Source organism: Falco punctatus (genome assembly GCF_963210335.1).
Source record: "Falco punctatus genome assembly, chromosome: Z".
NCBI classification, from domain to species: domain Eukaryota; kingdom Metazoa; phylum Chordata; class Aves; order Falconiformes; family Falconidae; genus Falco; species Falco punctatus.
The window spans coordinates 40148173-40172203 of NC_137586.1; the positions used below are offsets into that span (position 1 = coordinate 40148173).

Here is a 24031-nt window from a genome sequence, read left to right on the forward strand (position 1 = left end):
TCTCTCCATCTTTCACTTAACAATTCCTCATAGAATTAATGTCTGCAGCAAAAAAATCAATCTATGCACAGATTTTCCATTATGGTTGATAGCAGTTTTGACAAAGCAATAATAAAAATTCCTGCACTGTATTTTCTTTAAAAATAAATCATAAAGATATTTCATTAGATGCTATTCTTGAAAATATATTCTTTTCATCCTTAGAACACTATGAACCCTGAAAAGTGCCTAAGAAAACAAGGATTGCAAAGCTTCAATCAATTTATTTTGAAACAATCCTATGATGCACTGGTTAAATTCAGAATTTCAGACCATCCCCCTTTTAGTATATTCTATCCTATACATTTTTATTGCTGCGCTTGTACAGAGTCTTACAAGTGTATTGGACATGAGATCAGACCTCAAAGAATCATTACTTCAGTCACCTTCTGAAGAGCAAAGTCAGTGTTTCTTGTATTCTTTCACATCATTCTTGTCTTTTAAACCTATACTGTTACTCAGAAAGATTAATTCCCCGATTTTAAATATGTGAATAATTTACTTACACTGCTCATATGTTACCTGAAACTTCTCTGAGACCTTTGTTTTTCTTAACTCACCTCTGAATCATTCCCAAGCAATCTGCCTGAGAAACAGTGGCTAACTTTGAATTGAGAAAAGGTGGTCTCCATTCTGAATAATAAATGTTTTTCTTGACTACATTACTCTAAACCATTCATCTCTGTATGCTGACCCCTTAGCAAGTTGGGGAGGGGAAGAAAATTCAAGTATCAGTTAGGTCAGAAGGAATTACAATCAGTATGAAGAAACTGATCTAGCTGGAATTCATTGCAATTCATTATTAAAGTATAGCCATTAGGAGGGATTGTGTTAGCAGGGGAGTTTGTACTCTTAATACCACTAGCGCTTGTATAATAGGCTTACTAATATATACAAACAAGCAGGACAGGACTCTCAATCAGTATTGTGACTCACTAATGAACTCTTCTGAGATGCAGTGCAAAAGGTGACAAGCAGAAATAGCTAATCACAAAGGCAAGATGCAACGTGTTAAAGTGTAATGTAAACATCAATTTCAAATGATCAGTCATTACAGACTATTCATGGAATTATGGAAGCATTGAAAGATGAAAGAAGGCAAGAAAGGACATCAAATTAGTTGTGAATTTGAGGACATTGGTATTCCTCCATTAGTTATTTCCACCTGTTGGAAAGCTAACTGCCTTTGTTCTCAGCTAGTCACCATAGAAAGACATGAAGAAACAAGTTGTTTTCCCAGCTCTTCCAGCCAACTGGAACAGCCACCTCTGATTTCTGATTTCTGATTTCTTTAAGAGGCGTTTTCCTCTAAATAGCCTTCCAATTTAACAGGGAACCAAGAAGTTGTGTACTAATTTTTTTCAAAAAAAAAAAAAGCTTTCTGGTAATTCAAAAAAAGGTTAATAGTCTGATCATCAGACAGAAAGTGACAGAAGTTTAAAAACCAGTAAAGAAAACAAATTTGGGTGAAGTCTTCCATTAATGGACCCACAAATATACCAATAGCATTACAATTGCAGGGTCATCACTAAAGGACAAAAATAGTTCCAAAATGTACTTTGTGATAGGCAAAATTGAAATTGCCCCTCCAAACTTCCTGGCCACTAATATTTTCATAAAATGATTTATCAATGGCATGATACAATGCTGAAGCACTTCTGGTTTTGTCCATCTCTAATGCACATGTAATGATATTACTTTATACTTACCAATATTTAATTTCATCTTCCATTTTATTGCCTAGTCAGGCTGCTTTAGGAAGACTTCCTTTAACTCTTCATAGTCCACTGAAATATCCGTCAGATTTTCACAGTCTTCTTAACCCCAAATCCCTTACAACTGGGTTGAACAGAACATGACCCAGCTTAAGGCAGGCTACTTGTGTCACTAAGTCTTCTTAGTAACACCCAGTCTTTGCAAAAATTAACTTTTCCTTCTTACTGTCTTGTCTACCCTTAGCTTTCCTCAGTTACTAGTGCCTCAAAGGACTTTCCCTGTTATCCAATGTGTGCAGTTTCTTTAGAAGCATTTGGTGAGGAAGCTTTTTGAAAGCTTTTTGAAAATCAAAGGGTACTGGCTCATTAGATGTGAATGGTGTGAAATGAACCAAAACCAGGAACTGTAAATAGCACCGTAAGCATGTAAATCAACATTAAACAAGAAACAAAGGCTACAAAAGATTATGCAGGAGGTGGAAAAAGTCAACCAATAGTAAAAGGCCTGTTGAACTTCAGCATCAATGTGGCTTTATACCTATATACACAACGTCTAGTTAAATTATGATCAGAACTGAAGAGCTGTCAAAACATACCCTTCCAGCATCACATAGATAGAAAATTTTCTTAGTCATGGGATTTGGGGAGTGGTGGGCGGGGGGGAGAGTTAATGCCACTGCACGTGCCACAGTGCATGTTGCCTCCTGCCTCCTGTGCCTTGTGGCAAGTCCAGCATGCTCTGCAGACCTGTGCCTCTGTTAGTGATCCAGCCCTTGCCTGGCTTCTATGGATCTTAAAGTCACAGCTAAGGAGTTTTATTACATTTACCAATCCATCCAAATCAGTCAGCTCTTGGCAATCCCGAAGGATTTCCTCAGAGCCATAAAGAGGACTGGCCAAGTTAAGCAAAATATTACTGTTGTTTGCTATTCATTATATTGTGATGATTAAAGTTCCCTAAAGAGACTTGTCTTACTCCAGTACTGTAAAAGCAATATAGCAGAAAATAGTGCCCATCTTAACACACCTAGATTCTAATTTAAAATCAAGGCACACAAGGGAAAGTTAGTTAGTTGCCTTACTTCCAGTTTTCTTACAGAACTGAGGATGTAGGGTGGCTTGCTCAGTCTTGTAGAAAACTTCGACTATAAAGTACTTCCTACATAGAGAGCCATTCTTCCTTTTAAAGGAGTGCACTTTGTGAGTCTTCATAGCATGCATGTCTTTCCTTTCAGAGACTGTTCGGTCCTCATTTGGGTTTAATTCTTAGTCACCTCAGTAGTAACAGTGCCTAGATTACGAAGTGGACATGATTTTAGTATTTTCCTTTTGCTCAATGAAATCATTCAAATAAATTTCATTTGTAGCCCAAAGAACCCAGTATTTGAGACTTAAATCAAAATACACTTTTATTGTGCAACTTAGTGAGAAGGATATTTCCAGCATACTGTGATATGTCATTGGTCAGTCAAGATGCTGTAGTACATAACCTAGTAACTTAATAGAATACATTTGTTAGTAATTAAAGTTTTGAGGGGGAAAAATCCAACCTTTTTCTTACTGAACAAGTTGAAACTAAAATTCAGCTCTGTGCTGCTATGCTGAATCACTGCAAAACCCATGACATGCTGTAAAAATCCTTACATACATGAATGCAGCAAGTTGCCATAAGAAGTTCCTAAATTCCCTTCAAATTTCTTCCATTTTATTTGTCTCCCTTAGACTACTCTTATAGCCTTGGATTATAGTGTGTTTCTCTCCCTGTATTGCTTCATTGACCTGTTGGTTACACTCAACAACTGGAGTATGGCAAAACTGAAGCTCAGCAGAAATATTGGCAAAAGTGAAATACTTGTTATTTTTAACAAAGGCTTTAGCCAATGAAAAAGAAGAGATAAGGGTCAGCTTTTATCATTTAGAATGATTTCTTTTATCATTTAGAATGTTCAGCAGAATGCACAACCCAAAATATAAGCCTACTTTGTAGATTTGTGCATAAACAGCTAAAAGTGCTACATAAAAGCAAAGTGTGAGAAAAAAACCTACTGTCTCACAGCAAATTTATTTATTATTATTTATTTTATATATATTATATATAATATATATTTATTAAGCAGTATTTTATATATAACATATTGTATGTACTTTAATGTATAATATAATATCTATTATATTATATTAGATATATATGTTATATTTATTTTATATACACACACACACACACTTATCAACCCCTTTCATGCTCTCTGTTCCAGAATAAGTTATATTTTTTACTTCCTAGAACATAAATGCTGGAAGCACAGTCATTGCCAATGTTCTTTACAGATTTCACTAACAGCAGAAGCCTGTTCTTTTGTACTACTCAGAATATTCAGGAAAAATAAATTTAGTAAAACCCAAGCAATGAGTATGTTTACTGCTACTTGAAATCTACTCTCCTATACAGATAAAATCATATAAATAAGGAGCAAATATTTTCCATTTTTATATAAAATCTGTATTTATATTGGATTAAATATAAATCCAAACATCTTTAGATATTTATTTTGTTGAAAAATAAGCCCTGGATTTCTCAGTCTGTTTCTAGATGATAATGCTTCTGATCTATTAGAGACTGCAGTTTCAGAGTAACCATTTTTTATATTAGTGCATTTGCTGAATTTTATAACTGTAACTTGAGGTGAGAACATGTCATTAGCAAAGTTTTTTCTGGGATGCTCAAATGGTACTCGCAGCAGAACTCTGCAGTATTGCCCTACCTGCTCAGTTACATCCTCAGCTTTTTTCAGTATCAGTTTGGATGTTGGAATAGGGAGGAAACAAAAGCTTGAAGGTTGTGTGCACTTTGGAGGGCAGGATCACAGCAGAGAAGTTGGAAGTCAGCCTGTCATGAAGCAAGTGCTAGCATGAACATCTCAAAAATCCCTGGGCAATAATGGACTAAACTTCTCCTGGAAAAGTGAAGTCCTTCCATGTTGTAGTGGGTCACCAGGTAATTATTAATAGTTAACAACTCAATTACATCACATCTCTATGTGTTTCAGAAAAATTAGTATTATGCTGGAATCTAGTAACAGGACTGATTTATGGCATTGGCCACGGGTGAGGCCAATGTCTATTTATAAGACAAGTCAAGTAAATAAGAGCAAACAGGAGGTACAGAAAACATAATCAATGAGGAAAGCTTAAAGCTTAAAGAACTGGAATTGTTTATATTACAGCTGAACTAACTGAGCAAGGCTTATTTTCATCAACACACCAAGTCCTGCCACTCCCATCTCCCTGATCCCATCACTATATGCTTCATTATAAAGGACTCCACTCTTCTAGTACCAAGTCCTATTCATTTTCAGAATACTGCCAAGCTCCCTGAGATTACCAAAGGTTATCCAAACCAGAAAAAGTGTGCATTCAAGAATTGGCGTTTATATATATATATAAAAAAATCATATAGCTGTCAAGCTTGGTAGGTATGTAGCCAGAACTCACAACTGTAAACTGCTATCTTTTAACCTCGTTCCGGTGAGTCTTGACAGAAACACCAGCATTTGTATTACCTGCTCTGTGTATGTGTACCAGGCAACACATACATCAGACTGTGAAGACGGGCTACACGTTTCCTTTTCGTTCTTTCATAGTAATCTGAATAAGAACATCAGCTTATAGGATGAGACCGCTTCCTTCTGTCTCTCATAGTTCTTTGTTTTCACAGTGTCAGACAGATAATGCTTTGCTTTAATTATTTTCTGCAGGTTTCAGAATAACAATAAAAGTTACAAATCTGCAGCAACTAATTAATAAAGTGTAGATTACTTTATTGGTTTTGGATTTGTTACCAATTTTGACATGGTTTTGGTAGATATTTTGCAATTATCCTTCCAGAAAGATGTTATTCTTTGAGAATAAATCAACTTGCTGGGGAAATAAACATGAATAACCACAAATAGGTCACAAGTTTGTTTCACTCTAACTTTTATCCAGTGTCAAAGTATCAGAGACCCCTTGCAGGCTTGATCAGGAAATAATTGCTTGAAGGAAAGGTGTAAGGAAAAAAGAATCAGCGCTCTCATTGCAAACTACAAGGTGGGAAGCATGCCTGGGGAGAAACTGGGGACTGACATTTTTGTGGCATATCCAGAGGATTTGGACCATGATGCTTGCAGGATCCTCTAAATTAAACCAGGATCTACTCTATTCCCTGGTGTACCCCAGAACAGTGAGGCTGAAGAGAAGGCTTAATTTGAACAACAGCTACTACTTTTTGAGAAGCAAAGCACGCATCTCTTCCTTTCTCTGCCACTACTGTGAACACATTAAGTTTGTTGTAAATTCTTTGCCTTCACGTAGACTGCTTAGATTCGTGCATTGGATCCCATGACACACACATGCTCATTGTCCATGGTGAGTTACCCTGAGAGATTTTTCAAGTGCTGTCCCTATGTTGAGTGTCACATGCCCATGGGGAATGTAAACAGAGTGTAACAGTGCTTTTAATTCAAGCTTGCTCCCATCTCAGGCTGCAAATGCAACTGCTGAGGTTAGTCCAGCTCTTCAGCTATTGACAGAATGCCCTCAGCCCATACGGCGCAAGTACTGCTTCACAGTGTGGCTGCTGTCACGTTCATTAACCTATATTTAGAGGGGTTGTCTTAAGCATAAATGCTTCCTTTCAGCTCTGCAGAGGAAGATGCCAGGGGACATTATTCTCTCTTCTCAATGCAGAAGGAGGATGAAAAGACATTAAAGTCAAAGTTTTCCCGACCTTTTAACTTCCTTGTAAAATGTAAGCGATTGAAAAGAACAAAGGAATGGGAACTGCAAGAGTGAGAAAATGAAAATCTGCTGAGTGTTATGGAAAAGCAATTCGCCTCAAGAAAACAGCCTCAAAGCTTAGGATTTTCTTGCCTTCCTCAAGATTTTCTTTATACTTTAATCAGGAAAAGACTCTGACAGTGTGGGTTTATTATTTATTATTTAAAAAAAGTATTTCAGCTGTTGAACTGTGCATGCTGTGAACAGTTCAATTGAACATAATTGTATTCTCATTTTTACATCCACAAAATTGATTAATAATAAGATTCACCTTGTAGCTAAACAGCAGACACAGAACCAAAGTGTAGTCTTCTAATCTGCCCTGCAGCAGCATTACTGTCAGTGTGCTGAGCCTTTGGTGTGGCAGCTCATTAGAACTGCAGATCAAGCTGTCACCATTAGAAAGTTTTAAGCTGTGGCTCACAGGGACAAACCACAAGCTGCTAGAAGAAATGCATGCGCAGCAATTTGTAATCATACAATGGACAGGCAACTCAAGTCATTCCTCTTCTACTGGATCTGGCTGGCGGGTGCACTCTATATATTGAGAGGTGGAGCAGGCAGTTTAAAACATCTGTAACTGGTTTAGTCTGATTTTGTTTGATTCTTAGGCGTGTGAGAAAGAAACTTCTTTTTCTTTCTGACTAGCATGGGACTCACTGTTTCTGTGTCTGTAGAAGCTAGTCAACAAACACATCCCAGCAGTCTATTGATACTTTTTAAGCTATATGAGCCTGTAGAATAAATGGTTTATGAATGGGGCACCAAAGGAAACAGTATAAAAGAAACTTGAGCCAAAGCTATCACCTGTTCTCACAGTGGAGTGCACTGCCTTGCTGTTGGCAAGCTGCCATCTTGGTTGTCTCAGACCTATTAACTCCCTTTTGCAGGACGAACAAAAGGCTTACAGAGTACCCTCTGTGTGGCAGTTTATAACAGCAAAACGAGTCTGTGGGTTTCCCGTTGCCATCCAAGAGTTAACCAAAGTGCTGCAAGCATTCGCAAGTGGAAATAATAGGGAAAGGTATCTCTGGCCAAATAATTACTGATGCATATGATTTATAAAGAATTATGCCTCAATTAGAGAACTCTTTAGAATAACGAAAATGGAAAGAAGCTTAGGAAGAAATTATTAAGTTAATATATTTCTGTCTGCAAGCATTTTTGTCAAAACTTGCTTCTACACTTCTGTGCATTAAAAAGCACCAGATTTTGTTAGATTTGCAAAATTACCACCAGAGCTGTGAAAAAAATTCCTTGCAGCTGAAGCACAGCTCAGCTGAATTTTGTAGCAAGTCACTTCAGTATTTCTTCAGCTAGGATGTCGTTTTACAAATTTTCAGGAGTTTTGTGTTTCCAAAATGACAAGACATATTTGAATAATGCAGGGAAAAATACTTCTAGCACATCTCTTTGAATGATCAGCCAGAATCCCTTGACACATCACCAGTTCTTTTGCCACATCAGTACAGTCTTACTTATGTGGCTGAAGACGGACCAAAGTAGCTGATAGCCAAATGTGGCCAGTGCTATTATTTGGTCTGTCTAGAGGCTCTGGGTGAGATAGTTCTGCAACAACTTCCTCTGTCTGCAGAAGAGTTTCTTCTCATGAAAACAAATCAAAGGAAGTGTAGCAAACTCTTCATTGAATGGAAACTTTCTAAAGCTGTTGTGAACACAAATAACTGCTTTTATACTATGCTAAGAGTGGGGCAATAGTTTTTTTCCATTAAACTGGAACTGGTACACACCTCTTCAAGAGTGGAACTCACCTGTATTGGCATATCTGCAGAGGAACTCCTGTGCACGTGGCTCTGAATGAGCTAGGACAGGGGACATGGTGCTCGATGGGGTTTGTGAAGGAAAGATCAAAGATTTTGATCAGATGAGATATTAATAGCAATGCTATTGAAAGATAGCAGCGGACAGGGTCTGCGGCGTGTGTGTAGTCACACAGATCTTTGGAGGACTGATCATTAGCTGAACTTAACACCGAGACAGTGGTCATTGATGCTATTGAAACACATTACATGCAAAACCCTTTAAGCAGTGTCAGTGTCTAAAAGGTCAGTGTTTACAAGAAGTGGCCACACTGGTTTAAGTGCTCAGGTTATTTTCTACTTTATGTATAGAGGACAACAGTGTTTGAGTGCAATACTTCAATTCATTTTGATTTTGTATTTTTCTTTTGTATCATCTTGTCAGCTGTTATCTTATAATTGATTTAGTTCAGAGGTCTTCTCTCTTTAAGACTTTGGTTTTCCTCTGTCTCAAAAATTCAGGTGGTCCGACCATACCAGACGATGTCCAATCCCATGAGTAAGTTGACAGTGCTCAACAGTATGCATTCTCATTTTATTTTGGCTGACAATGGCACTACTGGTAAATATGGAGCAGAGGTGAAACTTCGTAGACAGCTGGAAAAGCACATTTCACTTCAGAAGATAAATACAAGTGAGTAACCTTTTGCTTGTATTGTTTTATAATTGCAATTATATCAAAGACACTGTAAATTGAAATAGGAAATAAGGTCCGTATATTCTGGGGAGTCATTCTGCTGTCTAAAATGGTGAGCATGAACTAATAAAAGACAATAATGGTGAGCAAAGATAACAAAATTTGATTTTAGAGTACTGTGTGTAAGGGTCCAGCACAAAGGGTACAACTGAATTTTTTTCTGATAAATTTCAAACAATATTTGTCAAGGCTCTTCAGGTTCAACTTAGTCTTTGGTACACCCATCTCCTTAAAACTGTAACAGTTCTGTTCCTCTTTGTTTTGTAAAGAATACAGTGGAATTAGTAAAGGTAGAGAAAAGGATGACAGAAATAAGGGAGAGCTTTTTATCATAAGGACTTTGCAGGCTGGAAGAGAGATGACAGAGGTATATAGAGGTATACAAAATCCTGTATGGACTCAAGCAGTCCCAGAGCCATTGATATTTAGAGGTAGAGAGAATACAAGTCTTACTACATGTTTGCACTGTGTTTACTAGTTTTTCCTGGTCAGCTGTCATTAGGCACAGCCGGAGGCAGAATATGAGGCTAGATGGTCCTTTCACCTCGTCTTTTACAATCATGATGATACATTCTACATCGTGATCACACTGACGCCGCAGTTTTTCTCTCAAAGTTATAAATTCTCTTTTCTGTTATAATCGTGTACCTCTTTCCTACATAACATGAAAAGTAAATAGTCACTGAAGTAAGCACTTCTGTTTGGATAGAATAAAAGGTGATATCACAATATTAGTATTATTATTTCTGTAGTGTACAAATGTTTTATTTAGATGGGGAGTTAATTTTTTTCTAGGTATTTTGGATATTTTTGGGGGTTTGTTGTTTGCTTCTGTTTACAGTCATTGAGATTTTCGAAACTTAGTGCTATCAAAAGAAAAAAAGATCGGCTCTAGACATTTAACCTAGGCTGGACATACGGAAGAAATCTTCCTTTGGACATTATCCAAGCAGGAATTTTTTTAGTCTCACAAACAAGCCTCAGTTTTGTAACTGCATAAGCTACCTTTAGGAATGAGAACAGAACTAGATTCTCAAAAGTTGTATGCACAGCTTTCTGTTGATATCTTTCTCTAAACTTTTTTGAGGTTTTTTTGAGCCAGTTCAAAAAACTGGCAATTTTGAGGCAGGAGTGATGACAGTGATACAGGCACTTGAAACTGGAATGAGACATCTAGGCTCTCAGACATGAGATGATAATGAATTACAGGCCAACTCAGTGGGGTGAACATAAACTAGAATGTTGGTCATGCCTGATAAAGCTTCCTATATGATGAGTATAGTCTGTGCTTAAAATGATGTGCTACTTACACCTTTCAGCGCCACTGTAAACTATGCACACTAGAGGGTTATTGTTTTTACGATATCAGAGTATATATTTCTTTTTCTCAGAGAGCAATGTGTAGCTATGCACAAATGTGTATGCATCCTAAACAGTGTGTGCACGCCTGTGTGTTTCCTTAGCAGATGGAGTTGGTATGTCCTAATCCTAGCTTGACTAGCAACAAAAATTCACATTTGAAAATGGCATATATAATGTAATCAAACTGTAGAAAACTGTTCCATGAATAATAATTATTTTGAGGACATCTGTAAGAAAAATTTGAGCTTTTTCAGTTTAAAGCACAACATTGTGTTGGAGAAAACTTTATCTTAAAGAATAAATGTCTGTAGAGAAATTTAACTTAAATCAGGTTTGGACAAAAGGTTTATCTGTTGAAAAGCGAGTAATGGATGAACCTCCAAACTTTGGTAGTTCAAGTCAAATGCTTGCCTGACCTCTTCAAACACCTATAAAAAAAGAAGGATTTCTCTTCTCTGGTTTCTTTCTGCAACACCACTCCCTGTCCCCAGGAGTATGTATCTTCCTTTTCTCTTCCCTTTACTCTGGGTCAGTGTTTCTCTGTCATTTAACCTCTGCCTCCCAAATCACTCCCTCTTATGAGCACAAAAACACTTGGGTCTAGCAACACTTCTTCAAAATAAAAATATGAGAGAACTGTTAAGGAGGGAGGTTGCGGGTAAGATTTGTACATCTTGGTCCAATGACGTACAGAATGTTTCTGCCACGTTTTGTTTTCCTTTGTTTTAAAAGAAGGTGACTGAGTCCTGCCCAGCCTGTAGTTGATAGAAAGGTGACCATATGGATGAAAGAAGGACCACCTGCCCTGTTAGGTCAGCCAAACAGATGGTCACTTTCTGATGCCTTTCCTTACCCTCATTTCTAACAGAGCAATGGAGAGAGCAGTGGCATTGCTGCAAAGGGATCATCATCCAAAGGGGAGTGTGTGCAGCCATGCACAGGTGTCCTTACTTACCATTTTCCAGTAGTAAGTGTGTGGAGTGGGGAAGAACACTGACAGCACCAGACTTCTGTTTGCTGGAGAGTGAGGAAAAGGTTTAATTTTTAGTTAATCACTGAACAGAAGAGCAGAGGGCTAGAAAACAGAACAGATTTCAGAACTAATAAACAGTTGGTAACTTCTTATTTCACAGCCTGTCCCTGGACAATAGTGCTGAAAGCAGATTTTATTCTTATTTTTAAGTCTGCCTGACTTTCATATGCTAGGCTTGTCATATCTTCTTATTTACTTTCCTTTGCTTCAAATGTATCTTTCTCCAGTGCAGTGATAGCTAGCTCTCTTTGCTCTTTGGCATCACCCTGTTCACAAAGGGAAACTTCATGCTTGTGCTCACCTGTTAAAGACAGAAAGCAGTACTGACTTCAAATAGGACAGTGGCAGTCTCTTTTATAAAATCTAAGATTAAATCAGGTCGTTAAGTATGCCAGATAATTCTGAAAGACTCAGCTGGTTTTGTTCCTAGTATGGCATCACTCTCAGTCTTTCAGCAGTATCTAATTTCCTGAATGAGTGTGCTATTAAATTGTAATAATAAAAAGCTTGCTTTATGCCCTTTATGACACTAGAGAAAAAATTTAATTGAATATTGTGTTTCCACTCTACCTTTTTAGCTTTTACCACTTTCAAAACTCTTACTTTGTCCACAGCAAATATTCAGGAATTAAAAAAAGGCTTTCCAGGGAAGCAGAGGGTACAGTTGCATTTGTGGGTCAGTCTGAGCCTGTTGGTTCAGGACAGAATCACACAGTTGTGCATTTAGCTAGAGGTCAATTTGATGCTTCAATGCTCAGGGCAGGTCTTTCTTATTTTTACAAGTGAAGACTATTTTAACACAGCACAGCAACCATCTCTTGCAGTGAGCCACAAGCTGACTCAGACTCATGAAGTTTCACAGTGCATCATTTTGTAGTAAAAAAAGTTGAAAGTAAGATGAACTTTTCTAAAACTGTTTCAAGATCAAAAGGAAATATTGAAGGTGATCTGATCAGAAATTTTTCTGTTCACACAAACATTTGAGTCCTGGACTTTTTGCAGGAATTTAAAGGCAGGAATTAAGGGCAAATAATTTAAAATTATTTATTTTTAAATAAAAATTATTTGTACAGAATTGCATGGATAATTTGGAAGCTTATGTAAAATTTTTTACATTGAAATACGGATTTAAAACCATTTTAGATCATCCTAGTTCTGAAAACATTGCATTAATGAGCAGAAAGTTTTCATGACAAATGTACAGAGATTTTAAAGGCAATAAAACGTCCCATCTCAAAAGGGGTGATTTCTCAGAGACGGAGTTAGTGGACTACGGCTGTGCTTCCAGCTGTGATCCTGCACTTACACTATTTCTTGGCATGGAGGCCAGTATGCTGATTTCTGATGCACTGCTTCTGGAAGTGCTCGTAATACTGAACTCCATTTCACCGCCCTCAATGCAAGAGGGCTCACAGCTGTTTGGAGAATGTCACGTTTCATATGGGTTGGAACCAGCCTCTCAAAGTGGATTATTGTCAATGCTAAAATAAGCTTGTTTAGCTTTGTTTAGCCAAGTCTGAAAACCTCCAATAATGGATAGTTAACCATCTATATGGGGTCCAGCAAAACGTTTGGAAGCTTCCCCCACCCCACCATCAGTGTCTGCTATTTGGGGCCGTATTCCCTTCATAGGGTCTGGCGTGTGGCCCTAACACCTTTCTAACATCCCTGCAGATAGTTGTATGCAGGTATTAGATTACTCCTTAGATTTCTTCTCAAAAGGTTAAACTAGCCCTGCTGTCTCAAACTCTTGTCTTCAAATATAGGCTGCAGGTCACTACGTATTTTAGCACATTTTTTGCAGATGTTCACTAGTTTCTCCTCATCTTTCTTGAAGTGGACCGCCCAGACCTGAATCCAGTACTTCAGATGCAGCCCCGCTAGTAATGAACAGAGTAGGGGTGGGATAAAAACTCACACCTGACACACTTCTTAGTGTAGCACAAGTGCATGGTTTGTGTTATGTACACTGAGAGAGTGCCGTCAAATCATATTCAGATTGGCATCCACTGGAAGCCCGTCTATGACATCAGGATCTAGTTATCTGATTAGAACAAAAGCTACGAGTTTTACTGTGAACAGCTGAGTAATTTACTTTGTTGGAAACCTTTTCCAAGAATGAAGACATAAAAATAGCAACTTATGCACAATTTTTCAAGTTTAGACTTCATTTTCCCAACAATCACACAAGTCCTTAATGTCTTTGAGCCCCAAAATAACTTTCAGTTTTAAAAAAAGTGGTCTAACTGACTATCTTCATAAAGATAACTAAAAGTCATTAGGCATTCATCCTCAAGAGACATCCTGCCATGATATTGTAGACCTAGGATTTAATTACTCTTTTTCTAAAATTCTTGTGCATCCTTCAAGGTCTTCTCATCTGCAGTATTCTTTGATTAGATTAATTCTGAAGTTTTATGTTTCAACACTCCAATTTTATTGAGAAGGAATAGGAATCAACATATCCCCTAAAATGTTGAGAATATATTTTCTTTTCTAGAATCCTATATGCAATACATTTCCTCCTCCCCGGGTGCCTGGGAAGTCTTCTGCACATGGTAGATTTTTCACCCTGTTCACAGCTGCTTTTTCCCAAATATTCTGTACTTACTTGTTCTTTCCAATGATGATGAAAAGAAATTGTTCAAAATAAAAGAGGCAGAACAATTTTCACCAGAAAACTGGTATTGTCATTGGATTAAAAATCAATTAATATTTTACGATCCCCCAAGATGTGAAAGTGCAGCTAGTCTGTTTTTTTTCCCACCCTGGGAAAATTCTAGTGGCCAGTACAGAAGGATAACTTAATGTATCACCAAACAGATGATGTAATCTATAAACAGAGAAAGGAAAGTAATGAAGCATGTAATTACTAGAGATGACCTATTGCAAATTCTCCAATTATGACATTCCTATACACAACAAAGCATTCCTGTGAAGTGTGCTAGAATGGCCCGGTCGTTTGCTAAGATGTACATCGTTACCACTTCTGTAAGTAACACAATAGGTAAATCAGTCTTGCCTCCAACTATAAACACAAAATAAATCTATCTACAAAATGTGCATTGGAAGTTACAAGTCATAAAATATTAATTCCTGCCGCTCCACAGATTAGTTAGTTAGTTTAGAATAACTGCCAGTGTAGCAACTCAGCAAATAGGTCTGATCTGAGAGGACTGTTAATTGCTTTCCGGCAGATTCCAATAGATTGACATGCCATGGGGTTCACCCATTTTGTAATTAGCCAGAACAACACTTTCTCTTAAAAAAAGCCTTTACCGGTACTTAAAAAATCCTCAAAAACCTTACCTACAGTTTTCCCCTTTTGGCTCTGCACTCATTTTTGGGGTTTTATAATATGCAGTTCATTCCTCCTGTTTGCATTAAGGCCTTCAGTTCATGTGGTATAGTTGTTGCTATTAACTGAATTGATACTACTAACTGAAATATTTTCAAATCCTTAAAGAGCTTTCAGCATGATTGCCAAGCACTTCCATCACAAATGCCTGCTTTCCTTCATGTGAGTGATCCTGCTGGAGCAGTGGAGAAGGACAAGGACACATTATTTGTATGCATAAGATGATTGCACATAGCCCATATAAAAGACCTAATTTGATTTAAAGAGGTTGTGAATTAGCTAGGAATGTTGTAAGTTTTTCTATAGGAGGACATATGTCAGCAGAATCAGAAGCTGGATGCCACATGTAGCATAGCATAGCATAGCAAAGCATGCACTTACAGCATGTTCTTGTGTATGCCTATTTCAGGAAACATACAATCATTTTCTTCATCTTGCATGTATCAGCACATACATATCAGTAATCAAATTTGTGTTTAGCATGTGTTAGAAAGCAGTAATGTGCTTTCAGTATCGGTTAGAAGGGCAGAATAAGCTTTTGTGTGATATCTGCACATCTGACACTTGGCCTTGAAAACATATTCATCATGTGCTAATGATATTTTTCTTTTAAATCCAGACATCTTTCTTACATTGACAACTTCATCTACCAAAAATCTTGGTCAGAATACTGCCAGAATTTTCTGTTCTTTGTAACTATTTGAAGGAAATCTCACATCCTTAAAATTTGCTTTGGAAATAGGTGAAGGCCAACCAGTAAGGCAGTGGTATTCAAACTTAGGTTCACGTCTACTGCCGTGGACTAAAATGTAAGATCTAATGTTTGCTCTAATGATTTAAAAGAGGCTGGTTTACTTGTCAGTTTGAACTCCTTAGGTGTCTGCCATTTTATAGTATGAGACGCAACCTCAGAGAAATAGAGAGGAGTGATGAGGCAAAAGGACTTCGCCATCATCATGAGGAATGAAGTTAACAAGCGTACATAATGTCACCTAGACAGCAGGAATCCAGACTGTTTTGATAAGAGGAGAAGACATTTTTCACTATGAAAACTCTTTATACTTCATAAGACTAGCTACCACCTTCTTCTTCAGGAACAGTTATGCAGAAAAGACAAAGCCCTTTTTGAGATTTTTGACAATTCTTTTTCCAGAAGACCCAAAAATAAGGTACAAATGAGGGCATGTAACCAAAGATATATTTGAAACCAGAATAAGGCAGAGGACATAAAGGCAATGCGCGTTTAGTTGGAAGTACTTTTCAGTCAAAAAATCAAAATGCTTTGAGTAGTTTGGTTTATTTTGTATCTTTTATAAACTCCTTTAACAAACACACTCTTTTGGCCTTTTTGAGGCTTACAGATCCAGAAAATGGACAAATGTATTTCTTCTTCAAAGCCAAATGTGGGCTATAGATCGGAAGGGATCCACTTGCACGCAGCTGGCCACCCTTCTGGAATAGGTGGACTGTGTCACAAGGCTTTGAAGAACAAGGTGTATATTTATGTTAAAGCTAAATATCCATTTGTATTAATGTTGCCACAACAGATTTATATAGTGAGCCTCAAAACTACTTTTGTCTCTCACTCCTGCTGCAACAGTAACACCTGAAGTGTTACCTACATTGTGCTTTATCTTCTCTGCACTGTGTGAAAACAATAGAAAAAAATAGATATTCAGTACGGCAGTTTTATTAAGGGCTAGTTCCTTGTCCTCTTTCCTAGAAACTCTAGGCATCTCAGAGGTTTGGGTTTTGTTTCCATCAACCTCTGTGTATTTTGCCTAAGAATCACTCTGTGCTGCTCAGTCAGTTCCATACAGTGAAGCATGTTTGTATTTCTTAGAAAGATCACCACACCAAATCATTCGGTTGTGTAGGTCCACCTAGTGATATTCTTCCTCTTCTTTCGATTAGTGCATTTCTGGAACAATTATCTCCCAGGCCACGTAGGGCTTCCTGTGGAATATTACTATTCATTATCAGTCTGTAATTGTTCCTAATTTAAACATGCCGTTTGCTGTTGTGGATTCACTCTACCTTTATGGTATGCTGTTTGAAAACTGACATCGCAGGCATTGGTACCTGTGTCCTTGTATTTAATCTTTCTTCTTCATAGAGTTAGTAAATGTAGTTGAGTTTTGGTAGGCCTATGAGAAAAAGTTACCTCTGAGTAAGGAATTGATGGGTGATTTGATTGGAATAAGAAGGTAATTTGGACAGGGTAATATGTCAACAATATCTATTCATGTGACCCGTGGACTTCCCTTTGTCATCCTATGCCTGAGAATATATGAAGGGGGCTGGGAAGGCAAAGGGACGTTCAACTGTCATCATTGGCATCTCCTCTGACCATTGCACCATCATCAAATGCATTGGAATTCTCATTTGTTTCAGATTTTTCCTTCATATCCTGTGCAGCCCTAGATGTATTTTCATGTAGGTACAGACTTCTCTGTAGGAGAGGAACCCTGCTTCATGTTTGGCTCCTGTGAAATCTGAGTAAAACTCAGAACTGTTTGAAGCTTGGCTCATTTCAGATTTTGTTAGAGATTGGAAACGTGGGCTTTTTTCATCAAAAGCATCATGATGTTGGTGGATGAGACAAACATATAATCTCAGAAAGGACTGAGAGAGTACATGCAGGATAAAAATTGTTCTTGAAGCACAGATAAATGCATAATTGATTGAGTGCAGGTGGATACATAAATTCCTCTCATGAACTTGAGTTGTAGCAGATGAGTTTTTTGAAAATGTGTGTTTTCATATGACTGAGCTACAAGCTAAAGAACACAGGTCAATTCAGCTCTATAATGTTTGGACCTTTTAGATTTATTGAACAAAGCCATATAACTAAGAAACAGAGATTATTTTAGGGTGAAGGTGCTGTTCTATATCTCACCTGTTGTAGTTTTCTAGAACAGGTGAGAAAGGATGGATAATTTTCTGAGGTTATATAGTGTCAAATATGTTGACAGATATGCAAAATATGACAAGGAAAATCTCCTCAATATGTAATTCAAGGCAGCGTAAAATCTTTTTATGTTACTGTGATAACTTTCTAAAGTGCTGGCTACAATACGTGGTAGGACTCACATCCAAAAGGAACCAGGGAAAGTACCAAGGAAGACTAGACAGAATGTGAAGATTAGTGAAACTGCAGTTGCTCCTGAGTCTCTTAGGCCATTACCTACAGCTGATGAGCTCCAAGAAGAGTGAAACCAGTTAGGTCCTGTAGTACTGGCCTAATAAACAGTTGACTGCTAGGACAGATAGGGTAAGTTTTGACAGAAATCCATGAGGGTTCTTGTGTCCATGTCTTTGAACTTGAAGTGCCAGCTTTGAACAGTACATTGCCGTCCTGTAGAATGTAACCAAGTGGGTTGTCACTGGCCTGTGAGGCTCACAAATCCCAGACTTTAGTCTTACATAGGCTCTTCCCATATCTTGCCTGTTCTAAGGACTCTAAACTTTGTTCCTTTGCAAAGATGGGTGTGAGAATCAAAAGAAGGTATCACAAATTTTTCATCAGTTTTTCCTGTTAACCATTCTTGATGTCCTTCAGAGAAGTTTTTAGGACCAGTACAATATTAAATGAAAATATGGTCCAGGTGTCAGGCCCACATATTTGTATGTCAGTGCCACATCTGGTAGGATGGAAGATACATGACGAGGTAGATTTAGACAGATGAGGAAGGAGCAATGTACAAATAAAAATGAGAGTGAAAGTACCAAGATGAGGCAGAAGAGGAAGGAGAACAGGCTGGGGCAAGTGAAATGTGATCATACCCATAGTAAAGAGGAGAATTTAAAAGAGAGACGATAAAAGAGGATTATGGATTAGACACAAGGAGACAGAGAGCAAGGCAAAGTGATATTGGGATACCAAAAAGGAAATTGGAAATGTGAGAATGAAAAATGGAAGTGACCATAACAAGGGAAACAAGGACAATGAATGCAAACTACAAAGGAAACCATAAAGCTGAACAAAATAAAATTTGTAATAGTAATTTTAAAATGTGGTTGGCAAGCATGAAAAAGAAAAAGGAATTTATAGCAAGTCAGATTCAATGAACCTATGGCAGAAGAAAAATCAAAACATAAATTGAAAAGCAAAAATAAGTCCAATGATTGTGAGCTTTCATTTATTAGTAGTGGTTCTGTGTTATTCTATGACACATAATCCTTTAGTTCTGTGAATTCAGGAAAGACAGCAAATATTCTTAGAATTTGTTGTGCTGGCTTACCAGGTTCCTTTGCTTTCTTTAGACGCAGGGCATGTGATGAGCCTCCAAACAAGTGGAAGTGCCACTTAATTTATGAAAATAAAAAACTATTAAATTTGTTCAGAAAAGGGTAGAATGAGTTTGGGCTCCTTTTTTTTTCTTTTTCTAAATCTGAAAAATTTCTCTCCTCTTATTACTGAACAGTCCTTTCAAGGATTAAAAGATATACCTGTCTCATCTTTGCCATATCTGGAATAAGTAGTAACTGGTTCTGATCTGGGGAAGATACTGGAGATAAGGGGTGAGGAAAAGGGAGAGCTGACTGTAAGAAGTGCAGCTATGTGAAATTAAGTTTGAGCTGGTTGTGGCATCTGGGGCATGTTCTTGTCTCTCTGGGTAATTAGACCCAGCATCCTTCTCCGTAATCCTGTGAAGGCAAGTTACATCCCCTTTTTTCCAGTCATGTTCATTTAGTAGTTAATAATGTAATTGTTCTGGTGGTAAGCATGCTGTGGCTGCAAACTGCAGAGCTAGAGGAAGCAAATCTATTGTATATTCAGGTGATCTTATCTGTTTGCTATTGATATTGACATTTAGGCCAAAATTGCTTCATAGTATTGGGAGGTGTTTCCAAATGGGCCTGAAGGCTGAAAAAAACACCCTGAAAAAAAAACAAGCTGTGGTGTTATTTCAGCTTAACCTAATAGGGAGGATCTGGATTATTTCAGGATATTCTTTGTTATCACTTAGCCTTAGCCTTTCTGAGGCAGTTGGGACCATAGGCCGTATCACACAGATGTCCACAGATGAAGCAGATACATTTGTGTAGGTGAAGTTTTTGAAGACTGTTGTAAATCGAATACCATTTTAAATCTACTTAAGCAGCATGTACCCTGTGGTTACACTCTATTAACAACCAAAGAGCAATATCTATTAACTATGTATTACTGTAAGGCAAATATTAGTTCAGAAATTAAAATTTGCTTTCCTCAAACTTTTGAGCTCACACTGGCTGGAATTCTGCTTATTAAAATTCCAGAGCGTATTTGTTTATCCATTCTGTGTAAGTACCTCTCACTAGGATATGTAAGTGTTACGCAAACACTTGGAGAAAAATGCTTCTGAAAGCCACAGGTTTTATGCAGTGTGTTTCTTTCAGCTTTTGCTGATGCAACACACCGCTGCATACTCTGCAGGCTCCACGAAATATAGCGATGGCCTGGAGGTTGGGCTTCTAAGACAAGCTTCTTGAGCTAACGACTTTCTTTGCTTTTCTTTAAGTTCCCAGAACCCCCATGTTCTGGCATGAGCCTCAAATTCCATGGAAAAAACTTGGAAAGAAATGCTGTTTTGCCTAGTTTCAAATATGAATGATTAATGCTTATTAGTTGATTTCCACTTAAAAATCATATCTCACATATTTAGGTTAAAACTAAGATCAGATATGATCAAAATGTAGATCAAAACTGTTAAAGAGCTTTGTAAGTACATGAAAATTTTTGTTGAGCTTCACAACACTTCATTAGTCTTCCACAGACAGTTAAATTGGATGTTCTACTAAATGCTACTTATAAGCAATTGTTGCATTGAAAAGTCCTGAACTGTAACCTCATCTGTTGAATAAATAGCCTGTACCTGGGAAAAATGTCATCTGTTTGAAACAGTTGAGGATTTGTTACACTGGCACTTGCTTTAGGACTAGAGGCCCACATGTGCAAAGTAGTTTTGGTTTTTCAATTCCTAGTTAGTAGAATCACATTTATAAATTTGCAGTTTCGTGAACTTTTTATTGATTTTTCGGTTTGATTTAGTAAATATTCATCCACATGGCATTCAAATGCAGTGTAGTTTTGTTTCAGTTGTTACACATCCAAAACATTTGTAACAAATCAAGAAAAACAAACCAAGATGTACCGGTTAAAACTTATTAAATTGAAGTATCAAGATACCTGTTTGGAATAGAGTTGTAATAAGTGTGTTCAGAGTGCATTTGTGTTAAGATTAGAAACCTCTGAACTCAAGTTTTACTTTAAGGTCAAGTTGCTAAAAACTTTTATGAAGTTTCTTGCCATTTAAAAAACTTGCATTTATTAGTTTTCTTGGTTAGATCATATCATACAGTTCTGTGTGAATATATATGAGGCGTATCATGTCTGTAATGGGAGGGATAATTACCTTCAGTACGCTAAAATAAAATATGTTCCTATCTGTTTCACTATGCTGGCCATTTGCCTTTACTTTTATCATTATAGTTGACTAATGCTTAAGCCAGCCACCCAGTGTAGGCTGGCCCTTAAATGATAGATTAGGCTGCAGCCGAGGGTGGGATTGGGCCATACCTCAGAGCAACACAAGTACTGGGTGGCTAGCAAGAGCAGCAATCTGCCAGGGAAGAGAGAGGCACCAAGCACAGGGCTTGTAATACAACACTGGAGCTCATGGAGTTTTTAGCTCCTGAGGTATGGATAGCACAAAGTTCCTGAAGCTGTAAGTGCAAAGGAAGCTGTGGTTCAGATTAACAGGTACTTAGTTAAAAAAGGTCAGAGAGGATTTTCTTTTTACATCTTTGGGAAAACCTGTTGAGTCATTCCCTATAATAAAGCAACATTTTCCATTAGCTGGAAAAAAATTAAAAAAACAAAACCTAAAATTTTCTCCATAAAGCAGACTAGGAAGGCCGGACTATCTGGAAGAAACAGAGGTCCTCATTATGTAAAATTGTATCTGACAGGAAAAGTTTAGAACTACCGGGCTTTGCATGCAAATTAGTTTTACTTCTGCACATGAGAGAATATAAAGGCTTCACTTTCAGGAAACCTATGGAGCATTTGTGCTAAACACCCTGCATGCAATGGTCCCTATACATGCCTTTGAGTGCACTGTGCACCTGCAAACACTTACAGGCACAGTAACATGTATATATCTGTTGATTTCTATTTTTGGACTTCCCTTTCATGACTGTATTAGTCATCCACTAAGACCGCATATAGTGTACCCTTTACAAAAGTCATTGTCCTAAAAGGATTTTGCAGGCAGAAAGGTAGCTGTTGCCCAAACCTTTTGCAGGACATAGACAAGTTAGAAGCCTGAAACAAATCTAAAGCCTCTCATAGAGACTTTGTACTGCTAAGAGTCCATTATCTCGTTATCTCAGATAAGCACATGACAACTTGTGACAGGAAAACCTGTAAAGAAACCTGCTGATTTATGTACCCCAGCACCCAACATACCTCTAGTTCAAGGGAAATGTGGACCTGGAGGGTAGTGCTGTGCAAAACTGTAGGGGCTTCTTGATCATGCAAATGTACTTGCTTTCATGAAGAACTGATGAGCCATTGCTGCTCAGTGTTGCCTTATACATCCCTGTACATGCCTGTAGTAGGTTCAAAACTTCTAGGAAGGGCTAGTATTCTGTTTCCACACTGCAGCGATGAGCAGTGTGTGCCTCATTAAGACTTTGAGATGTCAGGCTGACTGCACATGTGCAGCGTGTAGGTTCGTGGAGGCATACTTTACCCACTTTGGGGACAGTTTGAACTCACTGGGTATGTCCATGGTGACTCTGTCTTATGTGCACCACAAGCCTTAAGTTCTTCTGTTGCATCCAACTTCTGGAGAATTTGCTCCACAGCTGCACATGGTGTGGGAGATGTGACATAGATTTTCAGCTGTACGCCACTTCTGTGCCTACTGCTGCGCAGTAACTCCTGGGACAAAACTCCAGTAAGAAAACTGGGACAGCCACAGGCACCAACATCCCCAAATAAACCAAATTAATTGCCAAATTATCCAGCCAAAATTTCCAGGTAGAAAAAGAAAATGAATGTGTGGGAACACACACCAAGATGTCAGACCTGATGAAGGAGCAAGGGTGGCCAGCAGGCTCTTAGCTCAGCTGCACCTACTGCCACCCCATGTTAAGACAAAGAACTTAAGAGACATTTCTGTCAGGGATAGTGAACTAGAGCCCCCCAGTTCTATTTGCACTGTTCTCAGACGTGAGCTTAGAAACAGCATGCAATGTACTGATATGTCCCAGTTGCTCTTAGAAGCACACTTAGAAACATGAGTAGTAAATGCATTTTGTAGTAAATGAGGCATTTTATTCACTTGTTGGTCTATAAAAAAGTAGGTAACTCATGTTTGGCTCTTCATAAAAAGTATTAGTAAAATTTTATAAGACAGTTATTGATTATTTATAAGTATACTCACAGTATAAAATATTCATGCTTTTCCAAGAACTGGGAAAACAAAGTAGGGCTTCTGCAAAGCATGGTAGATTTTTTAAAACCCCTTTTCACACAGCACAGACATGCCATTTTGCCTTGCTTCCCTTTCCGAATTACTTCAGTTCCTCTAGTTTGTTGTTTTAGCTTACATATTCATGCAGTACCACTGTGTCAAGGGCAAAATGGGATTATTTTTTGCATAATAACATGAAGGCCTGCAAGTTGCCACTGGTGCACATCAGGACAAATGTTCTGGTATGTACTTACCTTCCTGGAATCACAATTGATGGAAAGTCTCTAGCTAGCCCTGTTGCTGGCCACAAAGGCAATAACACAGTAATGAACCTTTAGGCTGACTGAATAAACCTTTCATACAATGTTGCAGTCTTATTTACAATAATGGACAAGGAATAGCAATGATAGCTGACACTGTGAAACAGCGATCTAGTCTATCCTGAAAAATCTATGCTTATTGAAATGTTCCAAATATAAGTTATTGCTTTAGAATTTAAGATAGTGATGAGCCTCAGAAAACTGATTTTATCTCCCAGGTCTTTGGTAGTATTTCTGCTTCTTTTTGGATGATTCATTATATAAAATAAAAATAATATTTTTTTGTCTGTATTCTATTAAATAAGTTATGAGAGACTACCTGTCTTTTTGCATTCATAGTGGAAATGCTAAGACTTCAGTATGTGAGATGAAGACCTTATTAAATAAGAAATAGTAACGTGTAAGTTTGT

The 24031-nt window shown here is 37.7% G+C and overlaps 1 protein-coding gene across 3 annotated transcripts in view; it reads left to right on the top strand.

Moving 5' to 3' along the window:
* Positions 1 to 24031, top strand: part of TRPM3 (transient receptor potential cation channel subfamily M member 3) — a 309277-nt gene that overhangs the window by 166344 nt on the left and 118902 nt on the right. For all 3 annotated transcript variants that reach the window (XM_080371682.1, XM_080371684.1, XM_080371683.1), the window contains exon 6: positions 8849 to 9020. In XM_080371682.1, the coding sequence (XP_080227808.1) occupies positions 8849 to 9020 (172 nt within the window). The remainder of the gene's footprint in view (positions 1 to 8848; positions 9021 to 24031) is intronic.